A 26,857-nucleotide genomic window follows, 5' to 3' on the forward strand; every position below is an offset into this window, starting at 1 on the left:
AGGTTGTTCTGACACGCCAGACTTCTGTCTCCTCTCTTGGAGCTAAATGTCGAGTCCCCTCCACCCTCCAGTTCCCCGTCACTCACACGTCATGCTGCCTGCGCGCGCATCCCTGCCATATATTTCTGCTGACACTGCAGGATTCCTCTAGAGATCCACCTACCTGTGACACTTTCATGTGACGTTTCTAGCACACACCTCCGTGTACGCCCTCGTGCACGCCTTCTGTTACGCACATGTGCTCTTATCTTGTTTCTTTCAGCTGTTACGCCTTCTGTATCCATCACCACTGTTTGCATTTACTATTTATATTGTGCACTGTTAATAAAGCATTGTCTATCCCTTCCTGAACCTTCGTGGTGATGGAACATGATACCATGGTTCGAACCATTCCATTTTATGGAATAAAACCCTTATAAACTCAGATTCCACGGACTCTGCCTCTCATTTTGATTGAGCTATTTTATTGAACTTTACCGCATAGAAATTCAGCATACAGTAAATATTTATTTACCACAGTTCCCCCGGAAGGAGTTAGATTGTTCTTACGTGACTTTAAAGGACATTATGTGTTGAGAGATTTTGATCCAAGATTGAAGAATGTACCAGAGCATTTATGGGCGCAAGGTCCAACTGATGTAGGTTGTATGCACATTACACCATATCGTGTTACACTCAAGCAAGGAGTTGTACTACCCCGAATCCGACAATACAAGTTACCACCTGATGCTGTAGTGGCTTTACTGAAAATCATTGACGAGTGGATTGCACAAGGAGTGGTTGTAGAAACTGACTCCAATGTTTGTAATTCCCCTATCATTCCGATTCTTAAACGAACTGACCCAAATGCACCTCCAGTCTATCGATTGGTGATTGATCTTCGAGAATTAAATAAATGCATAATACCACAGTACCCAGTGGTCCCAGACATTTCGTCATTATTGACAGCTATTGATTCAGAAGCAGCGTTCTTTACTGTAATTGATCTCAAGAACGCCTTCTTTAGTGTTCCCATTCATCCGGAAAGCCAATACCTCTTCGGATTCTGTTTAAATGGCCGAAGCTTCAAATTTGCACGTGCTCCTCAAGGATTCACAGAAAGCCCCAGTATCTACAGCCAAGCATTAAAACGACAACTAGACAGTATTCACATGCCTACTGACACTGCCCTACTCCAATACGTCGATGACCTGCTAATAACAGCACGGACAGAACGAGATTGTGAACGTGCATCACTGACAGTCCTGTATTTTCTGGCAGACAAGGGACACAAAGTGTCCCCTTCGAAGCTGCAATTCTGTGCCCAGCAAGTGGTTTACCTTGGGCACTTGCTGTCCAAGTGGGGTAGGCAGCTAACACCTGATCGCATTCAGTTAATTGCACATCTTCCACAGCCCAAGACACAAAAGGAAGTGCGGGCCTTCATTGGCCTCACCTCCTACTGCAGACAATGGATTCCCCAATATGCATATCTAGCTAAGCCACTTATACAGTTGACAACACAGGAGGCAGCGACTTCGACTGTCCTCCCTTGGACTCAGGAACATACACAAGCTTTTGATGAATTAAAGAAAGCTTTATGTCAAGCACCAGTTCTAGCAACACCATGTTACAGCAAACCTTTTACACTCTTTGTCACTGAACGCGATGGCACAGCGTTATCGGTTCTCACTCAGAATCAGGCAGACAAACATAAGCCATGTGCTTATTTTTCTAGTACATTAGACCCAGTAGCCCAGGCTCTGCCTGCATGCCTGAAATCAGTTGCAGCGACAGCTCTAGCAATCAGACAAAGTGACTCAATAGTGTTAGGACATTCTCTGACAGTACAGGTTCCACACTCTGTGGAAGTTCTCCTAAACAGGACACAGACCCAACACTTGACAATAGCACGACTGCTTAGGGAACCCGTCCTGGTATTCCCCTGCGAGATAACCCATTACCAGGCATCCCCAAGGTGAAAGCCAGGCATCCTGCTGCAAGGGGCCGTTGTGGAGATTAAGCAAGCTATTGCCCAGAGTTACAGAGTGGGACTCCATGATTGGAATAGGCACCGAGGCGAGAATTGTCAGGTCCGGGGAAATTTGAGCCCAAGACCCGCCGAGGCGGGGAATTGAACCCTGGTCCGGGCCAGACCTCTGCATCAGGGTCTGCCGCTCCAACCACTTGAGCCACACTTCTCCACTCAGAAGACCAGGTGTGAGGCCTACAAGGATGAGAAGGTCAGCTGGATGCGCTGATCATTTTATGACAGCTGTTGGAGTAATGGTCCAAGGTGCCGGAGTAGTGTACACCTCCCAGAGGATACATGAGTTAGCTAGAATGATTGAGGATCTGGCTGACTCTACTGCAGCAGGGCTGGGAAACATAACAGCAGAGCTGTCCGCCATGCGGGCGGTAGTGATCCAGAATAGGGTTGCTTTAGACATCATCCTAGCCAAGGAAGGTGGGCTTTGTCGGGTCATCCATCAGAAGTGCTGTTCATATATACCTGACAACAGCCGGAACATAGATAGGGCAATCCATAACATAAAGGACATTAGGGATGAGGCAGAGGGCATACACACTGGTGAGTTTTGGGACAAACTGATGCAATGGCTGTCAGGTTGGGGCTCATGGATCCTAAAGGCTGTTATCATAATAGCAGCTGTGTTGTTGACACTCTGCATTATGATACAGGTCTACCCAGTCTGCTGTGCATCCCTTGTCTCCTACTGCTCTCGCTCTATGCGCCGTGGCCATAAGCACGGCCATGAGCCGAGCCGACAGGAGCAACAGGCAGTGGCTGAAGTGCCTGCCATGGGCATGAATTTGTTGGCACGCAGGGTATATTGATTTGGTATCAGATTTGGGAGATGTTGAAGCCATCTTTTTCTTTGATACCAACTGTAGTGGCTTCAGGCCCTATTAACTTAGCCTACATCTAAAAACCTCCATCTTGGGAGGCTTTGCCCTTTCACCGTCTGAGAAATGTTGTCCTTGCATTTCTCTACGCCCAGACGAGGTGCGTGACACACTGTTTGCACAATACATTTTATTAGCCAATAACAGATTTCGCAATATTACTCATCGCCTTGCTTATGTCGCAGTCTGTATGGAAATATACCAGCAGCCCGCATTTTGATTGACTGACCCCAATACTGCCCATTCTGATCACATGGTTAGCTACAGTATGTGTGCATCAAATGTATCAAACCTTACAAGGAGATGTCTTGTTACAGATCTTTGTCCATTGGCTGAGGGAATCATCGTTGACTGTAACTACGTATAATACTTAAATGTAAATGTAAATTGATACTTGTATATCTCACTACTCACCCGCAAGAGTCTCAAGGCACTTGTACGAATACCGCTGTGGAACCCATCCTGGCTTTCCCTGTGAGGCGTCCACTCCTGGGCACCCCCAGGGTGGAGGCCAGGCATCCTTAGCATTGTGGGGGCCGTTGTGGAGATTAAGCAAGCTATTGCCCAGAGTTGCAGAGTGGGACTCCATGATTGCAATAGGCACCGAGGCGAGAATTATCAGGTCCGTGGAATTTTGAGCCCAAGACCCGCTGAGGCGGGGAATTGAACCCTGGTCCCGGGCTAGACCTCTGCATCAGGGTCTGCTGCTCTAATCATTGAGCCACACTTCTCCCTACGTGTCATATGGGTGGTCTTGTGGTTTGAGTCTATAAAGTGTACCAAACATATTAAATCTTTGGACATTCAGGCTTCTACGCGGACTGTCTCCGTGTTGCACGTTAAATTGTTATTTGTTGTGCTAATAAATCTACCACTCACTGAGTTGACAAAGAGCTGTGGTTGTGTTATCTTTCTATCAATTGTTATTCCTTATATTACAGATTTCACTTCTACAACCCAAATCTACCCCATTTGACTCCATTCTACCCCATTGCACTCTACCCCAATTTATCCCGCTTCTATCTACCCCACCCGACATCGTGCCACTAACTTTTAGCCATGCCGAACAGCAGTCACACTGGGGTACATAATGGCTAAAACTCGTTGCCAAAGCCAATAGCTTTCAGATAGGAGACACCTATTTGTTTTGCCAATGCTTGTTTTCAGTGGGGTTTTTTTCCTTCATCATATACACACGCAACAGTTCCCTGTAGCCAACACCAAGCAGGCACAGGTGTTCAACGGTGCCTGGGCACAGCAGGGGATTCCCTGAAGGGCCTGGCTTATGTTTCTTTATTTTTTATTTTGAAGGGTTCCCGGACACTTTCTTGGGGTTCTCGGACCCTTGCAAACTTGTGTATCCTTATTGGACATCAATGGGGTTTCAGAACGAGGAGCAGGTCTCCGAACATCACAAATATCCACCAGGGTACAAGGCCAATTACTGTGCCTGCTCAGACACCTGCCTAAGGTTTGCGGACCTCAAGGGTCATGATGTGGAATCCAACCTCGGTCTCAAAATCAGGAATTTCTTTCTACATTTTAACATTAGCCAGCCCCTGTGCCAGGGAGAGACAGGATGGCACCACAGCTCTTTATGGCTTCTTTAGTATTTTTTCAGGATGCGGGAACAAGTCTCTTCATCAAGTAATGGTTCAAGATGTAGCCAGCCAATCAGGGAGCTTCAGGTCCGCAGACCCAACTTTGGGTTTACATATCCGAAATGGACGACAGGAGAAAAAGCTCCCTCATCCAATCGGATCCGATATATTTTTACATTTGGGTCCACGAGTCCAGATGCACGGACCATTCATGGGCTAAAGGTCTGTAGGAGAGTAGGGTCTGCTATCCTATGGTCACCCCAAATTTTTGCTTTTTGCTTTACTGGTTTCTGACTTAATGTGGCTGTGGGCCTGCTAATCAGACCCACAGCCTGCTGTTCTCTCTCTAAATTGATGCCAATGCACTTTAGGTGCATTACGAATTGGAACTGGTTCACCTTATGAGCCCCTGTAATAGTGCACCCTAGGTGCCCAGGGCATAGGTGTATCCAAGGCCTACCAGGGGCTGCAGCACGTATTGTGCCACCCCTGACCTGGCCTCCATATTTGACACAACTGGCTGATCACTCAGCTGGGGTAAGTCGGTGTAACCACCTCTTACTTAGGTACAGTATGTCTGTGCCTAACCCTAAACTGGACACATATGTTCCTATCAGCCACTCCTATGGAAGGCCTCATCAATCCTGGAGGCAGAGTGCTTGGAAATATGTGAGATGGTGCTCTGGCATGAGCTGAGCCTGTCTGCAGCTGTCGGGAACAACTCCCTAAGCTGTTCCGGGATATTGCCATACCATATACTCTTAAGTGCATTATAATCCTCGCGGTTAAATGCTATCTTTGGTTTGGCTTTATCAAAACATGTCGAGTAAGGTGTCATATGAATTGGAATACTATCCCCTCGCCAATTCTGGCGACGGGGATAGCATTCCACCCTTCTAGAGGGACACGACATGTGTGTAGCCTTAACCCCGGTTAAAGTTAAACAGAGCCTCAGCTTCACAAAATGGACGCTGCCACCACAGACACAAGTCTGGCCTCCTGCTGCTGACCGAAACTCGGCAGATGGTGGCCTGGACAAAGGGTTTCCTGCCTTGGGAGGTGCGAGCACCACCCCAGACAGGATTTTGTGTATTAGGTAGGACAGGGCTGAAAAGAATCAGACATGCCCGGGGCACACAAGGTGTCCCCGTGCATAGGCCAGCCCAAACCGGTTCTGGGGCCTTCCAGCCCCAGTCCTGGCGCGGAGCTGGACAAAGGAAAGGGGGTGTAACCGCCCCCCTTCCTGGTTCCTCCCAGAGGAGGGACCTAGTAGGTGATCCACCCCCAGTTTGGGAATAAGAGGGGGAGCAGTGCCATTGCACAGCAGATCATCCCGAAATCAACTTAAAACTAAGAAGAAGACTGGACTTCGACATTCTGCTGCACAGAAGACTGAAGAAGAATCTCCCTTGTGGCCAAGGAGTGACCACCCTGTGAACACAGGTACCAACCAGCAACTCGACGTCTGCTTTGCCGCCGCCTCCCGCCGGAGACCGAGCCCAGAGCCCGACAAGAACCAGACTCCCAGACCTCTCAGAGCCCGATCCACAGTCCCTGCAAAGAAGGGACCCGTGGAGGCACCGAGTGACGTGGGACCGGACCTCTTGGAAGACACTCGTAAAGCTGACTGCGCAGCTTCTGAGGCATCCTCGACGTTGTGCTTTGGGGATTGAGAACCCCCACCACCGAGCAGCCCTTGCACCAAAGATCAGCCCCCCAGCATCTCCACGATCTGCGTGGGGCCCTTTTGCACTGTGCCACTCGACGCGCCATCCCGGCCACTAGCCACGTGGTCAGCGGCCATCTTGGCGACGAACCCGAAGATTTAAACAGCAGGTCTGGTTGCTCCAGACCTACCCAAGCTCCTGTGAAAAGGAGCACCCGCTCTGACCTTGCTGGTCCGAGTGAACAGCATCTTTCAACTTCTGCGTGGCTTGCATTTGCCAAGGCCTGTTTGCTCCGATCAGGTCGCCGACACCGCCAACAGCGAGAAGCCTACGTGGGACAGCTCGTGACCGACTCCTGGACGTCCTCGACCCCGGGTATCCACGTGGCTGCAGAAAGAAGCTACCCGACAACGCCTGTTTGCACCCGACATCGCCTGGTTCCACTCTGGTTCCACGGTAGTCACTGGCTAGTGACTTTGAACACTGTCCCCTCTGCTTTCAGGTCTTCACATCTACAGATCCACCCTTGGATCCACCGGAACTCTTCTCATCGAGCCGCCTGCAGCATCTTCCGCTCCAAGCACCATCGACCAGCGTGACGAAACCCGACACAACTTCGACCCTGTGCACCCGCTTCCTGTGGGTGAGGTAACTCAGCTCCGCCGGTGCTCCTGCACTGGTACACATCCCAAGGGCCTGTGTTTTAAGTTTCAGCTCCGTAGGTCACTCGGAAGGTTCCTAACTTTCTAACTTTGTGCTTTTTACGCACCATAGACTTTGTATTGAAAAGTGCGTGCACTTTGAACACTGCACCCGAGTCCCGTGGGCCTTTCCCGACTTAGTCATTGCCAGTCTCGAATAGCTCCAGCGATTCCCAAGGCCCTAGGCCTCTTCACTTTCCTCTTGGTATCTCTTATACCACTTTCTTAGTATATGGTTTAGGTGGCCCCTAGGGCTCATCCATATTGTGCAACTTTTGTGTATTTTAAACTGTCTTGTGATTTAACGCTTGTGCTTCTGTGCTCATAAAGAGTCCAGGGGATTTTAATAGTTAATAAATCAATATATATTTTCAATATATATCTGTGTGGTGTCCCTTTCATTTGGTATTCAAGGGGGTTGTGTATGGTATAACAGCTGGCTTCACATGCCTTTCAGAGTTTAGCCTAAGACTGCTTTGTCCACGTTACCACTAGGATAACTGGTCTACAAGGTTGAATTACAACCATCATCATAAGGGTTGCTTGGCATGGTACAAAGTGATCACTAGAATTAGTGAGCATTATATACCAGGCCAACTTCTCACATTGGTGAGCAGCGGATTGGGATCTGAGCTTGCTGTTGTTTTACCATTACAATCTTTGAGATTATCATTTGAAAGATCATACAGGTACCTGCTAGGTACATATAAAACAAGACTAGTATACTTAAGTTCTACTGAACTTAGTTGTTGTAGAGCAAAGGGAGTAGCACACCCTAGCTACAACTACTAGATAGGTTTAGTAGGTAAACACCAGTGTAGGTAGATTGCAACACATCCACCCACACTAGAGCAATGTCTGGAGCAGAGGGGTCCAGTGGACTTACTCCTGTTGAGAGTGACCCTCCAAGGGCACCATCCCAGTTTGCTATTTTTCCCTTTAAGGAATTAAGACAGCTTTGTGTCTTAAGGGGTCTGAAGACAGGGCCTTCCCCTACTACAGACCACCTAAGAGAGCTCTTGGATCAGTCTGAGGCTCTAAAGACCTCTAAAGCAAACCCCACAGGGGATGCTGAAGGAGGCCATCCTTCAGAGGATGACACTGTAGACACCCCTGCCCCTATCATCCTGGTAGATGAGGAAGCCTCCACCACTGGAGCCCCTCAGGTAGATGTAGAGGAAGAAGAAGAGGAGGTGGAAAGCAGTGAGACAGATGATGACAGAGATAGTCAGGTGCTGGTCAGTAGACTGAACCAGGCTAACTTAAGTCAACTTGGGAATGAATCAGGTAACAACCCATTCAGACCCCCAGGTGGACTTAACCAGGGCCATAGGAGGAGAAGGCGTCACTCAGGTGAATCCAATACCTCCCATGTCTCTAGAGGCTCTCATGGTCACTCCAGAAAGGAGATGACTAGCCCTCAGAGAAGGGAACATGAGGCCAAGATGAGAGAGGCTGAGCTTAGGATCCAGAGGCAAGAGTTAGAGGTTGCCCTGGCTAAGGAGAAACTTGCTAGAGCAAGACAGCCTAGAGAGAGTGGGGTAATAGAACCCACTGGTGGCAGCAATATCCACAAGGATAAAGACAGGTCTTTTGATAATAGAAACCTGAGTAAGATTGTGCCCCCCTACAAAGCTGGGGATGATATCCATAAATGGATTACTGCAATGGAGAGAGCCTGCAGAGTACAGCAGATCCCTCAGGAGCAGTGGGCAGCAATCTTGTGGCTCTCCTTTGAAGGTAGAGGCCGAGACAGACTCCTCACAGTTAGTGATGGGGATTCTAGAAACTACCTGGTCCTGAAGAGTGCTCTGATTGATGGGTTAGGCTTAACCACTGAACAGTACAGGTTAATGTTCAGAGATACCCAGAAGACACAGACTCAGGACTGGTCTGAATTTGTTGAGTGTGCCACTAAGGCTCTGGAGGGATGGTTGCTGGGAAGCAAGGTTACAGACTATGAAGGATTGTATAATTTGCTGATGAGAGAACAAATTTTAAATAATTGTCAGAACCAGCAGTTGCATCAACATTTGGTTGACTCAGATTTGACCTCTCCCCAAGAATTGGGAAAGAGGGCAGATAAATGGGTAAGAACCAGAGTTAAGCAAAAGAACCAGAACCAGAACCAGGGTGGTGACCAGAAGAAAACAGACCAGAAGGGTGGGGAGCAGAAAGCTAAAGACCAGAAGTCTTCAACAGGGCCCCAAACTGAGACAGAGGGTGGGTCCCAAACTTCCAAGAAGAAGAAGAAAGAAGGTCAGAAGAAACCCTGGTGTAAAACTTGTAAGAACACCTCTCACTGGACAAGTGAGTGTAAAAAGGGTGGAGCCCCCAGCACTGCAGCCCCTAAGGCACCTGCACCCACTAGTACAGTCAGCAGTGCTGGTCCTCAAGCCAAGGGTTTAGTGGGAATCACTTTGGGAACTGGAGGAGATTCTGACCTAGTCAGAACTCTTACACAGGCTGTTCTGGTTTGTGAAGGGGACCTAGATTTGGTCCCTGACATAAGTCCCAGTAATCTGGGCAAATACAGACAGACACCTTTGATTAACAACAAAGTGGCTCAAGCTTACAGGGACACATGTGCCAGTGTCACTATGGTGACACCTAACTTTGTGGACCCTGGACAATACATGCCAGGCGATGATTACCTGGTGACCAATGCCAGCAATGTCACTACTACACATAGTGTGGCACTTGTTAACTTTTCCTGGGGAGGGGTAACTGGCCTAAAGAAAGTTGTGGTTAGTGCTGATCTCCCAGTAGAATGTTTGTTGGGCAATGACCTGGAGAACTCTCTATGGTCAGAAGTTGAGTACAGGACTCATGCAGAGATGTTAGGGATCTCATCACATGTCCTTGCTGTGACCAGGTCACAGGCCAAAAAGTGCCTCTCTGAACCTCAGGTCTTGGATCCTGGAACAATGGACCAAGTACCTCCCAAGAAGAAGAACAGGAGGGTTAAGGCTGCGCCTTCCCAACTGCCTACAAGTGAGGATCAGGCTTCACAGGAAACTGATCTTGAGACCCCTGAAGGAACTGTCCCTGAAGAACTTGAACCTGATCAGGTTGAGTTTCTGGGGACAGGGGGACCTTCTAGGGCAGACTTGGGGCAGGCTCAGTTAACCTGTCCTTCTCTTGAACCCCTCAGACAGCAGGCTGCTGCTGAGGCTGCTGGGAATGCTCAAGGTGCCCATAAAGTATATTGGGACGATGGACTCCTTTATTCAGAGGCTAGAGACCCCAAGCCTGGTGCTACCAGGAGGTTGGTTATACCTCTGCAATTTAGGGGCTTCCTACTCACCTTGGCCCATGATATTCCTTTAGCAGGACACCTAGGCCAGAACAAGACTTGGGACAGGCTTGTCCCTCACTTTCACTGGCCTCACATGTCTGAAGACACCAAGGAGTTTTGTCGCTCCTGTGAAACCTGCCAAGCCAGTGGTAAAGCAGGTGGAACAACAAAGGCCCCCCTGATACCACTACCTGTGGTGGGGGTTCCCTTTGAGAGAGTGGGGATTGATATTGTTGGTCCAATGGATCCCCCTACAGCATCTGGGCACAGATTCATACTGGTGGTAGTGGATCATGCCACCAGGTACCCAGAGGCAATTCCCCTTAGGACCACAACAGCTCCTGTTGTGGCCAGGGCCTTACTTGGAGTTTTCTCCAGAGTGGGGTTTCCTAAGGAGGTAATATCCGATAGAGGTACTAACTTCATGTCTGGATATTTGACAGCTATGTGGAAGGAATGTGGTGTAAACTACAAGTTCACCACTCCTTATCACCCACAATGCAATGGGCTTGTTGAGAGATTTAACAAGACCCTAAAGGGCATGATTAAAGGATTACCTGAAAAGCTCAGGCGAAGATGGGACATCCTTCTGCCCTGCCTTTTGTTCGCTTACAGAGAGGTCCCTCAAAAGGGGGTTGGCTTCAGCCCCTTTGAATTGTTGTTTGGGCACCCTGTAAGAGGACCCCTGTGTCTTGTGAAGGAAGGATGGGAGTTACCTCTCAAAAAGCCTAAGCAGGACATAGTGGACTATGTACTTGGTCTCCGCTCCAGGATGGCAGAGTACATGGAAAAGGCATCCAAAAACCTTGAGGCTAGCCAAGAATTACAAAAAGCTTGGCATGACCAAAAGGCTGTCCTTGTTGAATTTCAGCCTGGACAGAAGGTATGGGTGTTGGAGCCAGTGGCCCCAGCAGCACTCCAAGACAAATGGTCTGGACCCCATACAATTCTGGAAAAGAAGGGAGAGGTTACCTACTTGGTGGACCTAGGAACTCCCAGGAGCCCCCACAGGGTGCTCCATGTGAACAGATTGAAGGCATATGTCAGCAGGGCAGACATGGGCTTGCTCATGGCTACAGATGAGGGACAGGAGGAAGAGAGTGACCCTCTCCCAGACCTGCTCACTCAGAACCCTGAGGATGGCTCAGTTGATGGTGTGGCCCTAGGTGGCAGCCTCACTGAACATCAGCAACATGACTGCAGACAAGTTCTACAGGCATACAGGCATATGTTCTCATTGACACCCAGTCAGACTAACTGGTGTACACATGTGGTGGACACTGGTGACAGTCTTCCTGTAAAGAGCAAAATTTACAGGCAACCTGACCACGTCAGGGACTGTATAAAGACTGAGGTGCAAAAGATGCTGGAATTAGGTGTCATTGAGCCTTCAGAGAGCCCCTGGGCTAGCCCAGTGGTTCTGGTCCCCAAACCTCACACCAAAGATGGCAAGAGAGAGATGAGGTTCTGTGTGGATTACAGAGGACTCAATGCTGTCACCAGGACAGATGCACACCCTATTCCAAGGGCAGATGAGCTCATTGACAAGTTGGCTTCTGCCAAATATTTGAGCACATTTGACTTGACAGCTGGCTACTGGCAAATCAGGTTACCTGAGGAGTCTAAAGCCAAGACAGCATTTTCTACCCCTAGTGGGCATTATCAGTTTGTGGTGATGCCCTTTGGTTTGAAAAATGCACCTGCCACCTTCCAAAGGTTGGTGAACCAAGTCCTCACTGGGTTGGATGACTTTTGTGCAGCTTATCTGGACGATATTGCTGTCTTTAGCTCCACCTGGGAGGATCACCTGATCCACCTGAAGGAAGTGCTTGAGGCTCTGCAGAAGGCAGGCCTCACTATCAAGGCAACAAAGTGCCAGATAGGGCAGAGCAAGGTTGTATACCTGGGCCACCTTGTAGGTGGAGGCCAAGTTCAACCACTGGAGAGTAAGATCCAGACCATCAAGGACTGGTCCCCTCCAACTACCCAGACTCAGGTCAGAGCTTTCTTGGGCCTGACTGGGTACTACAGGAAGTTTGTTAAGAACTATGGGTCCATTGTGACTCCTCTTAATGATCTGACATCCAAGAAGATGCCCAAAAAGGTTCAGTGGACAGAAATCTGTCAAAAGGCATTTGATGACCTGAAGAAGGCCATGTGCTCTGCACCTATCCTGAAGAGTCCTGACTACTCAAGAGAGTTCATTGTCCAAACAGATGCTTCTGAGTTGGGAGTGGGAGCAGTGCTTTCACAGCTAAATGTAGATGGCCAGGACCAGCCCATTGCTTTCATTAGCAGAAGGCTGACCCCCAGAGAGAAACGTTGGTCAGCTATAGAGAGGGAGGCCTTTGCTGTGGTGTGGGCCCTGAAGAAGTTGAGACCATACTTATTTGGCACTCACTTCAAGATTCAGACCGACCATAAGCCCCTCCTATGGCTTAATCAGATGAAGGGTGAAAACCCCAAACTACTCAGGTGGTCCATTTCCCTACAGGGGATGGACTTTACAGTGGAGCACCGCCCAGGGACTGACCATGGCAACGCAGATGGTCTCTCCAGGTACTTCCACTTAGAACATGAAGACACAACTGGTCAAGGTTAGTCTAATGTCCCTGCGTTTGGGGGGGGGTTATGTAGGAGAGTAGGGTCTGCTATCCTATGGTCACCCCAAATTTTTGCTTTTTGCTTCACTGGTTTCTGACTTAATGTGGCTGTGGGCCTGCTAATCAGACCCACAGCCTGCTGTTCTCTCTCTAAATTGATGCCAATGCACTTTAGGTGCATTACGAATTGGAACTGGTTCACCTTATGAGCCCCTGTAATAGTGCACCCTAGGTGCCCAGGGCATAGGTGTATCCAAGGCCTACCAGGGGCTGCAGCACGTATTGTGCCACCCCTGACCTGGCCTCCATATTTGACACAACTGGCTGATCACTCAGCTGGGGTAAGTCGGTGTAACCACCTCTTACTTAGGTACAGTATGTCTGTGCCTAACCCTAAACTGGACACATATGTTCCTATCAGCCACTCCTATGGAAGGCCTCATCAATCCTGGAGGTAGAGTGCTTGGAAATATGTGAGATGGTGCTCTGGCATGAGCTGAGCCTGTCTGCAGCTGTCGGGAACAACTCCCTAAGCTGTTCCGGGATATTGCCATACCATATACTCTTAAGTGCATTATAATCCTCGCTGTTAAATGCTATCTTTGGTTTGGCTTTATCAAAACATGTCGAGTAAGGTGTCATACGAATTGGAATACTATCCCCTCGCCAATTCTGGCGACGGGGATAGCATTCCACCCTTCTAGAGGGACACGACATGTGTGTAGCCTTAACCCCGGTTAAAGTTAAACAGAGCCTCAGCTTCACAAAATGGACGCTGCCACCACAGACACAAGTCTGGCCTCCTGCTGCTGACCGAAACTCGGCAGATGGTGGCCTGGACAAAGGGTTTCCTGCCTTGGGAGGTGCGAGCACCACCCCAGACAGGATTTTGTGTATTAGGTAGGACAGGGCTGAAAAGAATCAGACATGCCCGGGGCACACAAGGTGTCCCCGTGCATAGGCCAGCCCAAACCGGTTCTGGGGCCTTCCAGCCCCAGTCCTGGCGCGGAGCTGGACAAAGGAAAGGGGGTTTAACCGCCCCCCTTCCTGGTTCCTCCCAGAGGAGGGACCTAGTAGGTGATCCACCCCCAGTTTGGGAATAAGAGGGGGAGCAGTGCCATTGCACAGCAGATCATCCCGAAATCAACTTAAAACTAAGAAGAAGACTGGACTTCGACATTCTGCTGCACAGAAGACTGAAGAAGAATCTCCCTTGTGGCCAAGGAGTGACCACCCTGTGAACACAGGTACCAACCAGCAACTCGACGTCTGCTTTGCCGCCGCCTCCCGCCGGAGACCGAGCCCAGAGCCCGACAAGAACCAGACTCCCAGACCTCTCAGAGCCCGATCCACAGTCCCTGCAAAGAAGGGACCCGTGGAGGCACCGAGTGACGTGGGACCGGACCTCTTGGAAGACACTCGTAAAGCTGACTGCGCAGCTTCTGAGGCATCCTCGACGTTGTGCTTTGGGGATTGAGAACCCCCACCACCGAGCAGCCCTTGCACCAAAGATCAGCCCCCCAGCATCTCCACGATCTGCGTGGGGCCCTTTTGCACTGTGCCACTCGACGCGCCATCCCGGCCACTAGCCACGTGGTCAGCGGCCATCTTGGCGACGAACCCGAAGATTTAAACAGCAGGTCTGGTTGCTCCAGACCTACCCAAGCTCCTGTGAAAAGGAGCACCCGCTCTGACCTTGCTGGTCCGAGTGAACAGCATCTTTCAACTTCTGCGTGGCTTGCATTTGCCAAGGCCTGTTTGCTCCGATCAGGTCGCCGACACCGCCAACAGCGAGAAGCCTACGTGGGACAGCTCGTGACCGACTCCTGGACGTCCTCGACCCCGGGTATCCACGTGGCTGCAGAAAGAAGCTACCCGACAACGCCTGTTTGCACCCGACATCGCCTGGTTCCACGGTAGTCACTGGCTAGTGACTTTGAACACTGTCCCCTCTGCTTTCAGGTCTTCACATCTACAGATCCACCCTTGGATCCACCGGAACTCTTCTCATCGAGCCGCCTGCAGCATCTTCCGGTCCAAGCACCATCGACCAGCGTGACGAAACCCGACACAACTTCAACCCTGTGCACCCGCTTCCTGTGGGTGAGGTAACTCAGCTCCGCCGGTGCTCCTGCACTGGTACACATCCCAAGGGCCTGTGTTTTAAGTTTCAGCTCCGTAGGTCACTCGGAAGGTTCCTAACTTTCTAACTTTGTGCTTTTTACGCACCATAGACTTTGTATTGAAAAGTGCGTGCACTTTGAACACTGCACCCGAGTCCCGTGGGCCTTTCCCGACTTAGTCATTGCCAGTCTCGAATAGCTCCAGCGATTCCCAAGGCCCTAGGCCTCTTCACTTTCCTCTTGGTATCTCTTATACCACTTTCTTAGTATATGGTTTAGGTGGCCCCTAGGGCTCATCCATATTGTGCAACTTTTGTGTATTTTAAACTGTCTTGTGATTTAACGCTTGTGCTTCTGTGCTCATAAAGAGTCCAGGGGATTTTAATAGTTAATAAATCAATATATATTTTCAATATATATCTGTGTGGTGTCCCTTTCATTTGGTATTCAAGGGGGTTGTGTATGGTATAACAGCTGGCTTCACATGCCTTTCAGAGTTTAGCCTAAGACTGCTTTGTCCACGTTACCACTAGGATAACTGGTCTACAAGGTTGAATTACAACCATCATCATAAGGGTTGCTTGGCATGGTACAAAGTGATCACTAGAATTAGTGAGCATTATATACCAGGCCAACTTCTCACATTGGTGAGCAGCGGATTGGGATCTGAGCTTGCTGTTGTTTTACCATTACAATCTTTGAGATTATCATTTGAAAGATCATACAGGTACCTGCTAGGTACATATAAAACAAGACTAGTATACTTAAGTTCTACTGAACTTAGTTGTTGTAGAGCAAAGGGAGTAGCACACCCTAGCTACAACTACTAGATAGGTTTAGTAGGTAAACACCAGTGTAGGTAGATTGCAACACATCCACCCACACTAGAGCAATGTCTGGAGCAGAGGGGTCCAGTGGACTTACTCCTGTTGAGAGTGACCCTCCAAGGGCACCATCCCAGTTTGCTATTTTTCCCTTTAAGGAATTAAGACAGCTGTGTGTCTTAAGGGGTCTGAAGACAGGGCCTTCCCCTACTACAGACCACCTAAGAGAGCTCTTGGATCAGTCTGAGGCTCTAAAGACCTCTAAAGCAAACCCCACAGGGGATGCTGAAGGAGGCCATCCTTCAGAGGATGACACTGTAGACACCCCTGCCCCTATCATCCTGGTAGATGAGGAAGCCTCCACCACTGGAGCCCCTCAGGTAGATGTAGAGGAAGAAGAAGAGGAGGTGGAAAGCAGTGAGACAGATGATGACAGAGATAGTCAGGTGCTGGTCAGTAGACTGAACCAGGCTAACTTAAGTCAACTTGGGAATGAATCAGGTAACAACCCATTCAGACCCCCAGGTGGACTTAACCAGGGCCATAGGAGGAGAAGGCATCACTCAGGTGAATCCAATACCTCCCATGTCTCTAGAGGCTCTCATGGTCACTCCAGAAAGGAGATGACTAGCCCTCAGAGAAGGGAACATGAGGCCAAGATGAGAGAGGCTGAGCTTAGGATCCAGAGGCAAGAGTTAGAGGTTGCCCTGGCTAAGGAGAAACTTGCTAGAGCAAGACAGCCTAGAGAGAGTGGGGTAATAGAACCCACTGGTGGCAGCAATATCCACAAGGATAAAGACAGGTCTTTTGATAATAGAAACCTGAGTAAGATTGTGCCCCCCTACAAAGCTGGGGATGATATCCATAAATGGATTACTGCAATGGAGAGAGCCTGCAGAGTACAGCAGATCCCTCAGGAGCAGTGGGCAGCAATCTTGTGGCTCTCCTTTGAAGGTAGAGGCCGAGACAGACTCCTCACAGTTAGTGATGGGGATTCTAGAAACTACCTGGTCCTGAAGAGTGCTCTGATTGATGGGTTAGGCTTAACCACTGAACAGTACAGGTTAATGTTCAGAGATACCCAGAAGACACAGACTCAGGACTGGTCTGAATTTGTTGAGTGTGCCACTAAGGCTCTGGAGGGATGGTTGCTGGGAAGCAAGGTTACAGACTATGAAGGATTGTATAATTTGCTGATGAGAGAACAAATTTTAAATAATTGTCAGAACCAGCAGTTGCATCAACATTTGGTTGACTCAGATTTGACCTCTCCCCAAGAATTGGGAAAGAGGGCAGATAAATGGGTAAGAACCAGAGTTAAGCAAAAGAACCAGAACCAGAACCAGGGTGGTGACCAGAAGAAAACAGACCAGAAGGGTGGGGAGCAGAAAGCTAAAGACCAGAAGTCTTCAACAGGGCCCCAAACTGAGACAGAGGGTGGGTCCCAAACTTCCAAGAAGTAGAAGAAAGAAGGTCAGAAGAAACCCTGGTGTAAAACTTGTAAGAACACCTCTCACTGGACAAGTGAGTGTAAAAAGGGTGGAGCCCCCAGCACTGCAGCCCCTAAGGCACCTGCACCCACTAGTACAGTCAGCAGTGCTGGTCCTCAAGCCAAGGGTTTAGTGGGAATCACTTTGGGAACTGGAGGAGATTCTGACCTAGTCAGAACTCTTACACAGGCTGTTCTGGTTTGTGAAGGGGACCTAGATTTGGTCCCTGACATAAGTCCCAGTAATCTGGGCAAATACAGACAGACACCTTTGATTAACAACAAAGTGGCTCAAGCTTACAGGGACACATGTGCCAGTGTCACTATGGTGACACCTAACTTTGTGGACCCTGGACAATACATGCCAGGCGATGATTACCTGGTGACCAATGCCAGCAATGTCACTACTACACATAGTGTGGCACTTGTTAACTTTTCCTGGGGAGGGGTAACTGGCCTAAAGAAAGTTGTGGTTAGTGCTGATCTCCCAGTAGAATGTTTGTTGGGCAATGACCTGGAGAACTCTCTATGGTCAGAAGTTGAGTACAGGACTCATGCAGAGATGTTAGGGATCTCATCACATGTCCTTGCTGTGACCAGGTCACAGGCCAAAAAGTGCCTCTCTGAACCTCAGGTCTTGGATCCTGGAACAATGGACCAAGTACCTCCCAAGAAGAAGAACAGGAGGGTTAAGGCTGCGCCTTCCCAACTGCCTACAAGTGAGGATCAGGCTTCACAGGAAACTGATCTTGAGACCCCTGAAGGAACTGTCCCTGAAGAACTTGAACCTGATCAGGTTGAGTTTCTGGGGACAGGGGGACCTTCTAGGGCAGACTTGGGGCAGGCTCAGTTAACCTGTCCTTCTCTTGAACCCCTCAGACAGCAGGCTGCTGCTGAGGCTGCTGGGAATGCTCAAGGTGCCCATAAAGTATATTGGGACGATGGACTCCTTTATTCAGAGGCTAGAGACCCCAAGCCTGGTGCTACCAGGAGGTTGGTTATACCTCTGCAATTTAGGGGCTTCCTACTCACCTTGGCCCATGATATTCCTTTAGCAGGACACCTAGGCCAGAACAAGACTTGGGACAGGCTTGTCCCTCACTTTCACTGGCCTCACATGTCTGAAGACACCAAGGAGTTTTGTCGCTCCTGTGAAACCTGCCAAGCCAGTGGTAAAGCAGGTGGAACAACAAAGGCCCCCCTGATACCACTACCTGTGGTGGGGGTTCCCTTTGAGAGAGTGGGGATTGATATTGTTGGTCCAATGGATCCCCCTACAGCATCTGGGCACAGATTCATACTGGTGGTAGTGGATCATGCCACCAGGTACCCAGAGGCAATTCCCCTTAGGACCACAACAGCTCCTGTTGTGGCCAGGGCCTTACTTGGAGTTTTCTCCAGAGTGGGGTTTCCTAAGGAGGTAATATCCGATAGAGGTACTAACTTCATGTCTGGATATTTGACAGCTATGTGGAAGGAATGTGGTGTAAACTACAAGTTCACCACTCCTTATCACCCACAATGCAATGGGCTTGTTGAGAGATTTAACAAGACCCTAAAGGGCATGATTAAAGGATTACCTGAAAAGCTCAGGCGAAGATGGGACATCCTTCTGCCCTGCCTTTTGTTCGCTTACAGAGAGGTCCCTCAAAAGGGGGTTGGCTTCAGCCCCTTTGAATTGTTGTTTGGGCACCCTGTAAGAGGACCCCTGTGTCTTGTGAAGGAAGGATGGGAGTTACCTCTCAAAAAGCCTAAGCAGGACATAGTGGACTATGTACTTGGTCTCCGCTCCAGGATGGCAGAGTACATGGAAAAGGCATCCAAAAACCTTGAGGCTAGCCAAGAATTACAAAAAGCTTGGCATGACCAAAAGGCTGTCCTTGTTGAATTTCAGCCTGGACAGAAGGTATGGGTGTTGGAGCCAGTGGCCCCAGCAGCACTCCAAGACAAATGGTCTGGACCCCATACAATTCTGGAAAAGAAGGGAGAGGTTACCTACTTGGTGGACCTAGGAACTCCCAGGAGCCCCCACAGGGTGCTCCATGTGAACAGATTGAAGGCATATGTCAGCAGGGCACATGGGCTTGCTCATGGCTACAGATGAGGGACAGGAGGAAGAGAGTGACCCTCTCCCAGACCTGCTCACTCAGAACCCTGAGGATGGCTCAGTTGATGGTGTGGCCCTAGGTGGCAGCCTCACTGAACATCAGCAACATGACTGCAGACAAGTTCTACAGGCATACAGGCATATGTTCTCATTGACACCCAGTCAGACTAACTGGTGTACACATGTGGTGGACACTGGTGACAGTCTTCCTGTAAAGAGCAAAATTTACAGGCAACCTGACCACGTCAGGGACTGTATAAAGACTGAGGTGCAAAAGATGCTGGAATTAGGTGTCATTGAACCTTCAGAGAGCCCCTGGGCTAGTCCAGTGGTTCTGGTCCCCAAACCTCACACCAAAGATGGCAAGAGAGAGATGAGGTTCTGTGTGGATTACAGAGGACTCAATGCTGTCACCAGGACAGATGCACACCCTATTCCAAGGGCAGATGAGCTCATTGACAAGTTGGCTTCTGCCAAATATTTGAGCACATTTGACTTGACAGCTGGCTACTGGCAAATCAGGTTAGCTGAGGAGTCTAAAGCCAAGACAGCATTTTCTACCCCTAGTGGGCATTATCAGTTTGTGGTGATGCCCTTTGGTTTGAAAAATGCACCTGCCACCTTCCAAAGGTTGGTGAACCAAGTCCTCACTGGGTTGGATGACTTTTGTGCAGCTTATCTGGACGATATTGCTGTCTTTAGCTCCACCTGGGAGGATCACCTGATCCACCTGAAGGAAGTGCTTGAGGCTCTGCAGAAGGCAGGCCTCACTATCAAGGCAACAAAGTGCCAGATAGGGCAGAGCAAGGTTGTATACCTGGGCCTCCTTGTAGGTGGAGGCCAAGTTCAACCACTGGAGAGTAAGATCCAGACCATCAAGGACTGGTCCCCTCCAACTACCCAGACTCAGGTCAGAGCTTTCTTGGGCCTGACTGGGTACTACAGGAAGTTTGTTAAGAACTATGGGTCCATTGTGACTCCTCTTAATGATCTGACATCCAAGAAGATGCCCAAAAAGGTTCAGTGGACAGAAATCTGTCAAAAGGCATTTGATGACCTGAAGAAGGCCATGTGCTCTGCACCTATCCTGAAGAGTCCTGACTACTCAAGAGAGTTCATTGTCCAAACAGATGCTTCTGAGTTGGGAGTGGGAGCAGTGCTTTCACAGCTAAATGTAGATGGCCAGGACCAGCCCATTGCTTTCATTAGCAGAAGGCTGACCCCCAGAGAGAAACGTTGGTCAGCTATAGAGAGGGAGGCCTTTGCTGTGGTGTGGGCCCTGAAGAAGTTGAGACCATACTTATTTGGCACTCACTTCAAGATTCAGACCGACCATAAGCCCCTCCTATGGCTTAATCAGATGAAGGGTGAAAACCCCAAACTACTCAGGTGGTCCATTTCCCTACAGGGGATGGACTTTACAGTGGAGCACCGCCCAGGGACTGACCATGGCAACGCAGATGGTCTCTCCAGGTACTTCCACTTAGAACATGAAGACACAACTGGTCAAGGTTAGTCTAATGTCCCTGCGTTTGGGGGGGGTTATGTAGGAGAGTAGGGTCTGCTATCCTATGGTCACCCCAAATTTTTGCTTTTTGCTTCACTGGTTTCTGACTTAATGTGGCTGTGGGCCTGCTAATCAGACCCACAGCCTGCTGTTCTCTCTCTAAATTGATGCCAATGCACTTTAGGTGCATTACGAATTGGAACTGGTTCACCTTATGAGCCCCTGTAATAGTGCACCCTAGGTGCCCAGGGCATAGGTGTATCCAAGGCCTACCAGGGGCTGCAGCACGTATTGTGCCACCCCTGACCTGGCCTCCATATTTGACACAACTGGCTGATCACTCAGCTGGGGTAAGTCGGTGTAACCACCTCTTACTTAGGTACAGTATGTCTGTGCCTAACCCTAAACTGGACACATATGTTCCTATCAGCCACTCCTATGGAAGGCCTCATCAATCCTGGAGGCAGAGTGCTTGGAAATATGTGAGATGGTGCTCTGGCATGAGCTGAGCCTGTCTGCAGCTGTCGGGAACAACTCCCTAAGCTGTTCCGGGATATTGCCATACCATATACTCTTAAGTGCATTATAATCCTCGCGGTTAAATGCTATCTTTGGTTTGGCTTTATCAAAACATGTCGAGTAAGGTGTCATACGAATTGGAATACTATCCCCTCGCCAATTCTGGCGACCGGGATAGCATTCCACCCTTCTAGAGGGACACGACATGTGTGTAGCCTTAACCCCGGTTAAAGTTAAACAGAGCCTCAGCTTCACAAAATGGACGCTGCCACCACAGACACAAGTCTGGCCTCCTGCTGCTGACCGAAACTCGGCAGATGGTGGCCTGGACAAAGGGTTTCCTGCCTTGGGAGGTGCGAGCACCACCCCAGACAGGATTTTGTGTATTAGGTAGGACAGGGCTGAAAAGAATCAGACATGCCCGGGGCACACAAGGTGTCCCCGTGCATAGGCCAGCCCAAACCGGTTCTGGGGCCTTCCAGCCCCAGTCCTGGCGCGGAGCTGGACAAAGGAAAGGGGGTGTAACCGCCCCCCTTCCTGGTTCCTCCCAGAGGAGGGACCTAGTAGGTGATCCACCCCCAGTTTGGGAATAAGAGGGGGAGCAGTGCCATTGCACAGCAGATCATCCCGAAATCAACTTAAAACTAAGAAGAAGACTGGACTTCGACATTCTGCTGCACAGAAGACTGAAGAAGAATCTCCCTTGTGGCCAAGGAGTGACCACCCTGTGAACACAGGTACCAACCAGCAACTCGACGTCTGCTTTGCCGCCGCCTCCCGCCGGAGACCGAGCCCAGAGCCCGACAAGAACCAGACTCCCAGACCTCTCAGAGCCCGATCCACAGTCCCTGCAAAGAAGGGACCCGTGGAGGCACCGAGTGACGTGGGACCGGACCTCTTGGAAGACACTCGTAAAGCTGACTGCGCAGCTTCTGAGGCATCCTCGACGTTGTGCTTTGGGGATTGAGAACCCCCACCACCGAGCAGCCCTTGCACCAAAGATCAGCCCCCCAGCATCTCCACGATCTGCGTGGGGCCCTTTTGCACTGTGCCACTCGACGCGCCATCCCGGCCACTAGCCACGTGGTCAGCGGCCATCTTGGCGACGAACCCGAAGATTTAAACAGCAGGTCTGGTTGCTCCAGACCTACCCAAGCTCCTGTGAAAAGGAGCACCCGCTCTGACCTTGCTGGTCCGAGTGAACAGCATCTTTCAACTTCTGCGTGGCTTGCATTTGCCAAGGCCTGTTTGCTCCGATCAGGTCGCCGACACCGCCAACAGCGAGAAGCCTACGTGGGACAGCTCGTGACCGACTCCTGGACGTCCTCGACCCCGGGTATCCACGTGGCTGCAGAAAGAAGCTACCCGACAACGCCTGTTTGCACCCGACATCGCCTGGTTCCACTCTGGTTCCACGGTAGTCACTGGCTAGTGACTTTGAACACTGTCCCCTCTGCTTTCAGGTCTTCACATCTACAGATCCACCCTTGGATCCACCGGAACTCTTCTCATCGAGCCGCCTGCAGCATCTTCCGCTCCAAGCACCATCGACCAGCGTGACGAAACCCGACACAACTTCGACCCTGTGCACCCGCTTCCTGTGGGTGAGGTAACTCAGCTCCGCCGGTGCTCCTGCACTGGTACACATCCCAAGGGCCTGTGTTTTAAGTTTCAGCTCCGTAGGTCACTCGGAAGGTTCCTAACTTTCTAACTTTGTGCTTTTTACGCACCATAGACTTTGTATTGAAAAGTGCGTGCACTTTGAACACTGCACCCGAGTCCCGTGGGCCTTTCCCGACTTAGTCATTGCCAGTCTCGAATAGCTCCAGCGATTCCCAAGGCCCTAGGCCTCTTCACTTTCCTCTTGGTATCTCTTATACCACTTTCTTAGTATATGGTTTAGGTGGCCCCTAGGGCTCATCCATATTGTGCAACTTTTGTGTATTTTAAACTGTCTTGTGATTTAACGCTTGTGCTTCTGTGCTCATAAAGAGTCCAGGGGATTTTAATAGTTAATAAATCAATATATATTTTCAATATATATCTGTGTGGTGTCCCTTTCATTTGGTATTCAAGGGGGTTGTGTATGGTATAACAGCTGGCTTCACATGCCTTTCAGAGTTTAGCCTAAGACTGCTTTGTCCACGTTACCACTAGGATAACTGGTCTACAAGGTTGAATTACAACCATCATCATAAGGGTTGCTTGGCATGGTACAAAGTGATCACTAGAATTAGTGAGCATTATATACCAGGCCAACTTCTCACAAGGTCCAGCTAGCTCTATCTTAAAGGACTAGTGGCTTAATTTGAGGACCACAAAAAACACTGCATGAAACTAGCCATGCCAATCCCAAATAGTTTTGTGCAGATTCATTGAACTGTACCAAAGTTATTATATGTATATATATAATTATATTACATGGGATTCTGTAATCCCTGTATAAATGGCAGTCTCCAATTTCTTTATAATCAGGAATTTGTGACGCACCAAGTCAGTGATTATGAAGAAAAGACGTCAGAACTCAGCTTTTATAAGTTATTACAGTCGAGTTCTGTGGGCACAATGCCTGCTGCCAGCGCCAGCAGCTGATGTGAAAAGAAGGTCAAGTCACGAAGCATAATTGAAGCAGCTGTTTAAAGCAACAAACAGAACTTTGCTTTTATTACTTCTGCTGTGTGTTACTAGCTTACTATGAGAAGCAGAGGGAATATGTTTATTAGTTTCCTTAGATAAAGGAAGGGTGGAATATTTCTGCATGTTTCTTCACGTTTCGAGCTACTGCAGCTTTTTTTTTCAATGGGCTTTTATTGAACAGTTTCTAACATCTTTTTGGATGAAATATCTAACGGCTTTGATGTTTACTTTTGCACAAGAGGTTTTAAGTTCATTCTTCATGTTTTCAAACATGTTAGTTGCTGCATATGTAGGAGCGACGCACTAAGATTTGTGGGAACGGTGATGGTGTGAACATGCATTATACAGGATAAAGTACCACCTGGTGCATATAATAAGATTATTGGAAGTCACCTCAGAGTTATTTTTTTTTTTTTTAGCTGTTTTATAGCGCGCTCAAATACTACCAGAGTGTCCTGGCGCGTGAAGAAAAAAACAAGCAGTTCCAAAACCTTTGTGTATCTGTCTATCATGAGGTGGTGTGCACTCCTGGAGAACCCTGCAGTGACAACAACATCCCTGGTCAGTCCTGCTGTTGGGGCCGAATACAGACTAGGATTTTTATATCAGGAACTGGAGACGACTGCGTCTTACCCAATGTAACAGTCCAACTAGAAACACAGTTCCCTCTCTAGACTACGCATGTCTGCTAATCTCAATGAACACCACATCACTTGCATCCGACTATTACGTGTGATTCTGGCCAGTAATTCCTCCCATGAATAACACTATTTCCAGTTCCTCAGCCTGGAATGGGGACGATCATGGAACGACAAGAGCTACTGGCCTATTTGTCTCATGCAGAGTCCCATAACCAGGCCTGTTTCTGCACAGGAAGGATGCAGTCCTGTGTGGAAATAGAGGAGGAGAGTGCAGGGAAACATCTGCACCCAGTGTACTCGTACTCTGGGGGTCAGTATCGCTCAGTGGGTTCCATCCAAACCATAATCCTTCCCTCAGAGACTTTATAAAATCTGATATTACGCATTTTGAAGAGGTTACATCTGTTAGTATGCACTCTGAGAGTCCATTTATAGTGAAACACATACCTGGGGTAGCTTCGAACAGCAATAATGGTGCATTAGGGAATTCCTGCTTCAAGCATAGGTGTTGCTGTAGGCACTGGGTTTGTTGTAACCCCAACTCATCAAAGGACAATAGCCCAGACTCTATGTGTTCGTCTGATGACATCCCATCAGGTGACACGGGTTGTAGGCTGCGGTTCTCCTGGGGATCTTGGAAATGAAAACACATCAGTTCTTCCTCCAAGGGATCATCCGGTCCGTTCCCATCTGGTAGCGCGGGTTGTATATGGTAGTTTTGCTGTGGTTTGTGTCCTTCAGGAAATAGTGGGTGTGGGCAGAGGTTCTGTTTCTGGTCCCAGCTATTAGTAGACAATGGGGATGGTTCTTGCTTCAGGGGCTCATCTGGCTCCCACTCTTCTGGGAACGCCGTCTGTACGCTCTGGTCTTGCTTTGGTGTCTGCCCATCAACAAATTCTGAGTGAAGACACAGGTTTGCCTCCAGTGATCTGCCTGGAGGATCTGTCTGAGGGCACCGGGATAGAAGACAATCCTGCTGTACTGCATTTCTATCTGGAAACCCAGGTTGCACCCACTGGTCCTGCTGTGGGTGATGTCGATCTGGAAACATTGGCTGCAGACAAAGGTTTGGCTCCTCTGGACGCCCTTGAACATCAGTTGGCGTGGAGAGCGTACACTCCTGCTTTGGTGCATGCTCATCATAACACACTGTCTGAAGACACAAGCTCGGTTCCTCTGACCTGTCCAGTTGAGGTGTTGCAGCAGCACAATCTCTAATACTCGCCGGACAGACCACCTCCAAAGACACTGCGCCATTATCTAGGGAACCTTGATCCTTTTCTATAAAGATTTTCTTAATCAGCCCAGCGACTCTAGAAGGTATGTCCTCCACAGTATTCATCAAGTTATCCAGTTTGGCTTCCAACTCCTCCAGCATGGATAGAAGGATAATGTGGGGCAGGTTCTCCGAAAGCGGTTCCAGGTCCTGGTCCCTCTGAGCATCATTTCGGGATCTTGAAGTTGAGACGTCATGACGAGGTAAAGATGGGGCTGTGGCTCTTACGGATTCACGGGAACACTGCGCTGTCACTTTCTTTTCTGGAGCCCGTCTTCTGCCCATTCTAGTAAATTGATGTTCAAGTCTCAAGTGCCTGCAGAGGAGAGGAAAAGAGAAACGACAACACGTTATCACAGGACAGTTAGGTCAAAATACTCCTGATCAGAGAAAATTGCGAATTTCTAAAACCTGAAAAAAATGGAATCATTAAAATTTCACAATACCCGCAACATAGTTCATATACTATGAAAGGCACGGATTTGAAATGTGTTTCCAACATTTCGTCTGTTCCTTGGTCTGCTCAAAGTGTACACTGTGCAACCACAAAAAGAGAATACTGTAACAGCCTTGCAGCAATGAAAGGTTTATAATACCCTGGCAGACAAGACTGCGCTATCATCCTCACTTGCACTGTACACCTCTCTTTTGCAGTATTCAGGTCTGTGACTGAAGCACGCGCCAACATACCAAACCTTTACATGATCTACAAAACGCTTGTTATGTCATTGCACATATAGAGAGCATGTTCAACCGGGGGTTTCTTGGAACTGAATCAGAAATACATAAAAGAGGAGAAACCAAACCATAACGGGGAAGAATCTAGTCTGAATAGGCTTGTGGGCTGTCAAATTTGTGGATGAAAGGAACTTGTACCAAAGCTGCGTCCACCTGATCTGATCTTCTATAATTTTGAAATAGGAAATAAATTCAAGCGAGGAGATCTCTGCTTTTGTATGG

The 26,857-nt window shown here is 49.1% G+C and overlaps 1 protein-coding gene across 1 annotated transcript in view; it reads right to left on the reverse strand.

Moving 5' to 3' along the window:
* Nucleotides 1–26,182, reverse strand: part of LOC147672128 (uncharacterized) — a 117,399-nt gene extending 91,217 nt beyond the window's left edge. The window contains exon 1 of the mRNA XM_086948016.1: nt 25,069–26,182. Coding sequence (XP_086804142.1) covers nt 25,069–26,182 — 1,114 coding nt within the window. The remainder of the gene's footprint in view (nt 1–25,068) is intronic.
* Nucleotides 26,183–26,857: the final 675 nt, after the last annotated feature.

Source organism: Lissotriton vulgaris, unplaced genomic scaffold, assembly GCF_964263255.1.
Source record: "Lissotriton vulgaris unplaced genomic scaffold, aLisVul1.2 SCAFFOLD_2304, whole genome shotgun sequence".
Lineage (NCBI taxonomy): Eukaryota > Metazoa > Chordata > Amphibia > Caudata > Salamandridae > Lissotriton > Lissotriton vulgaris.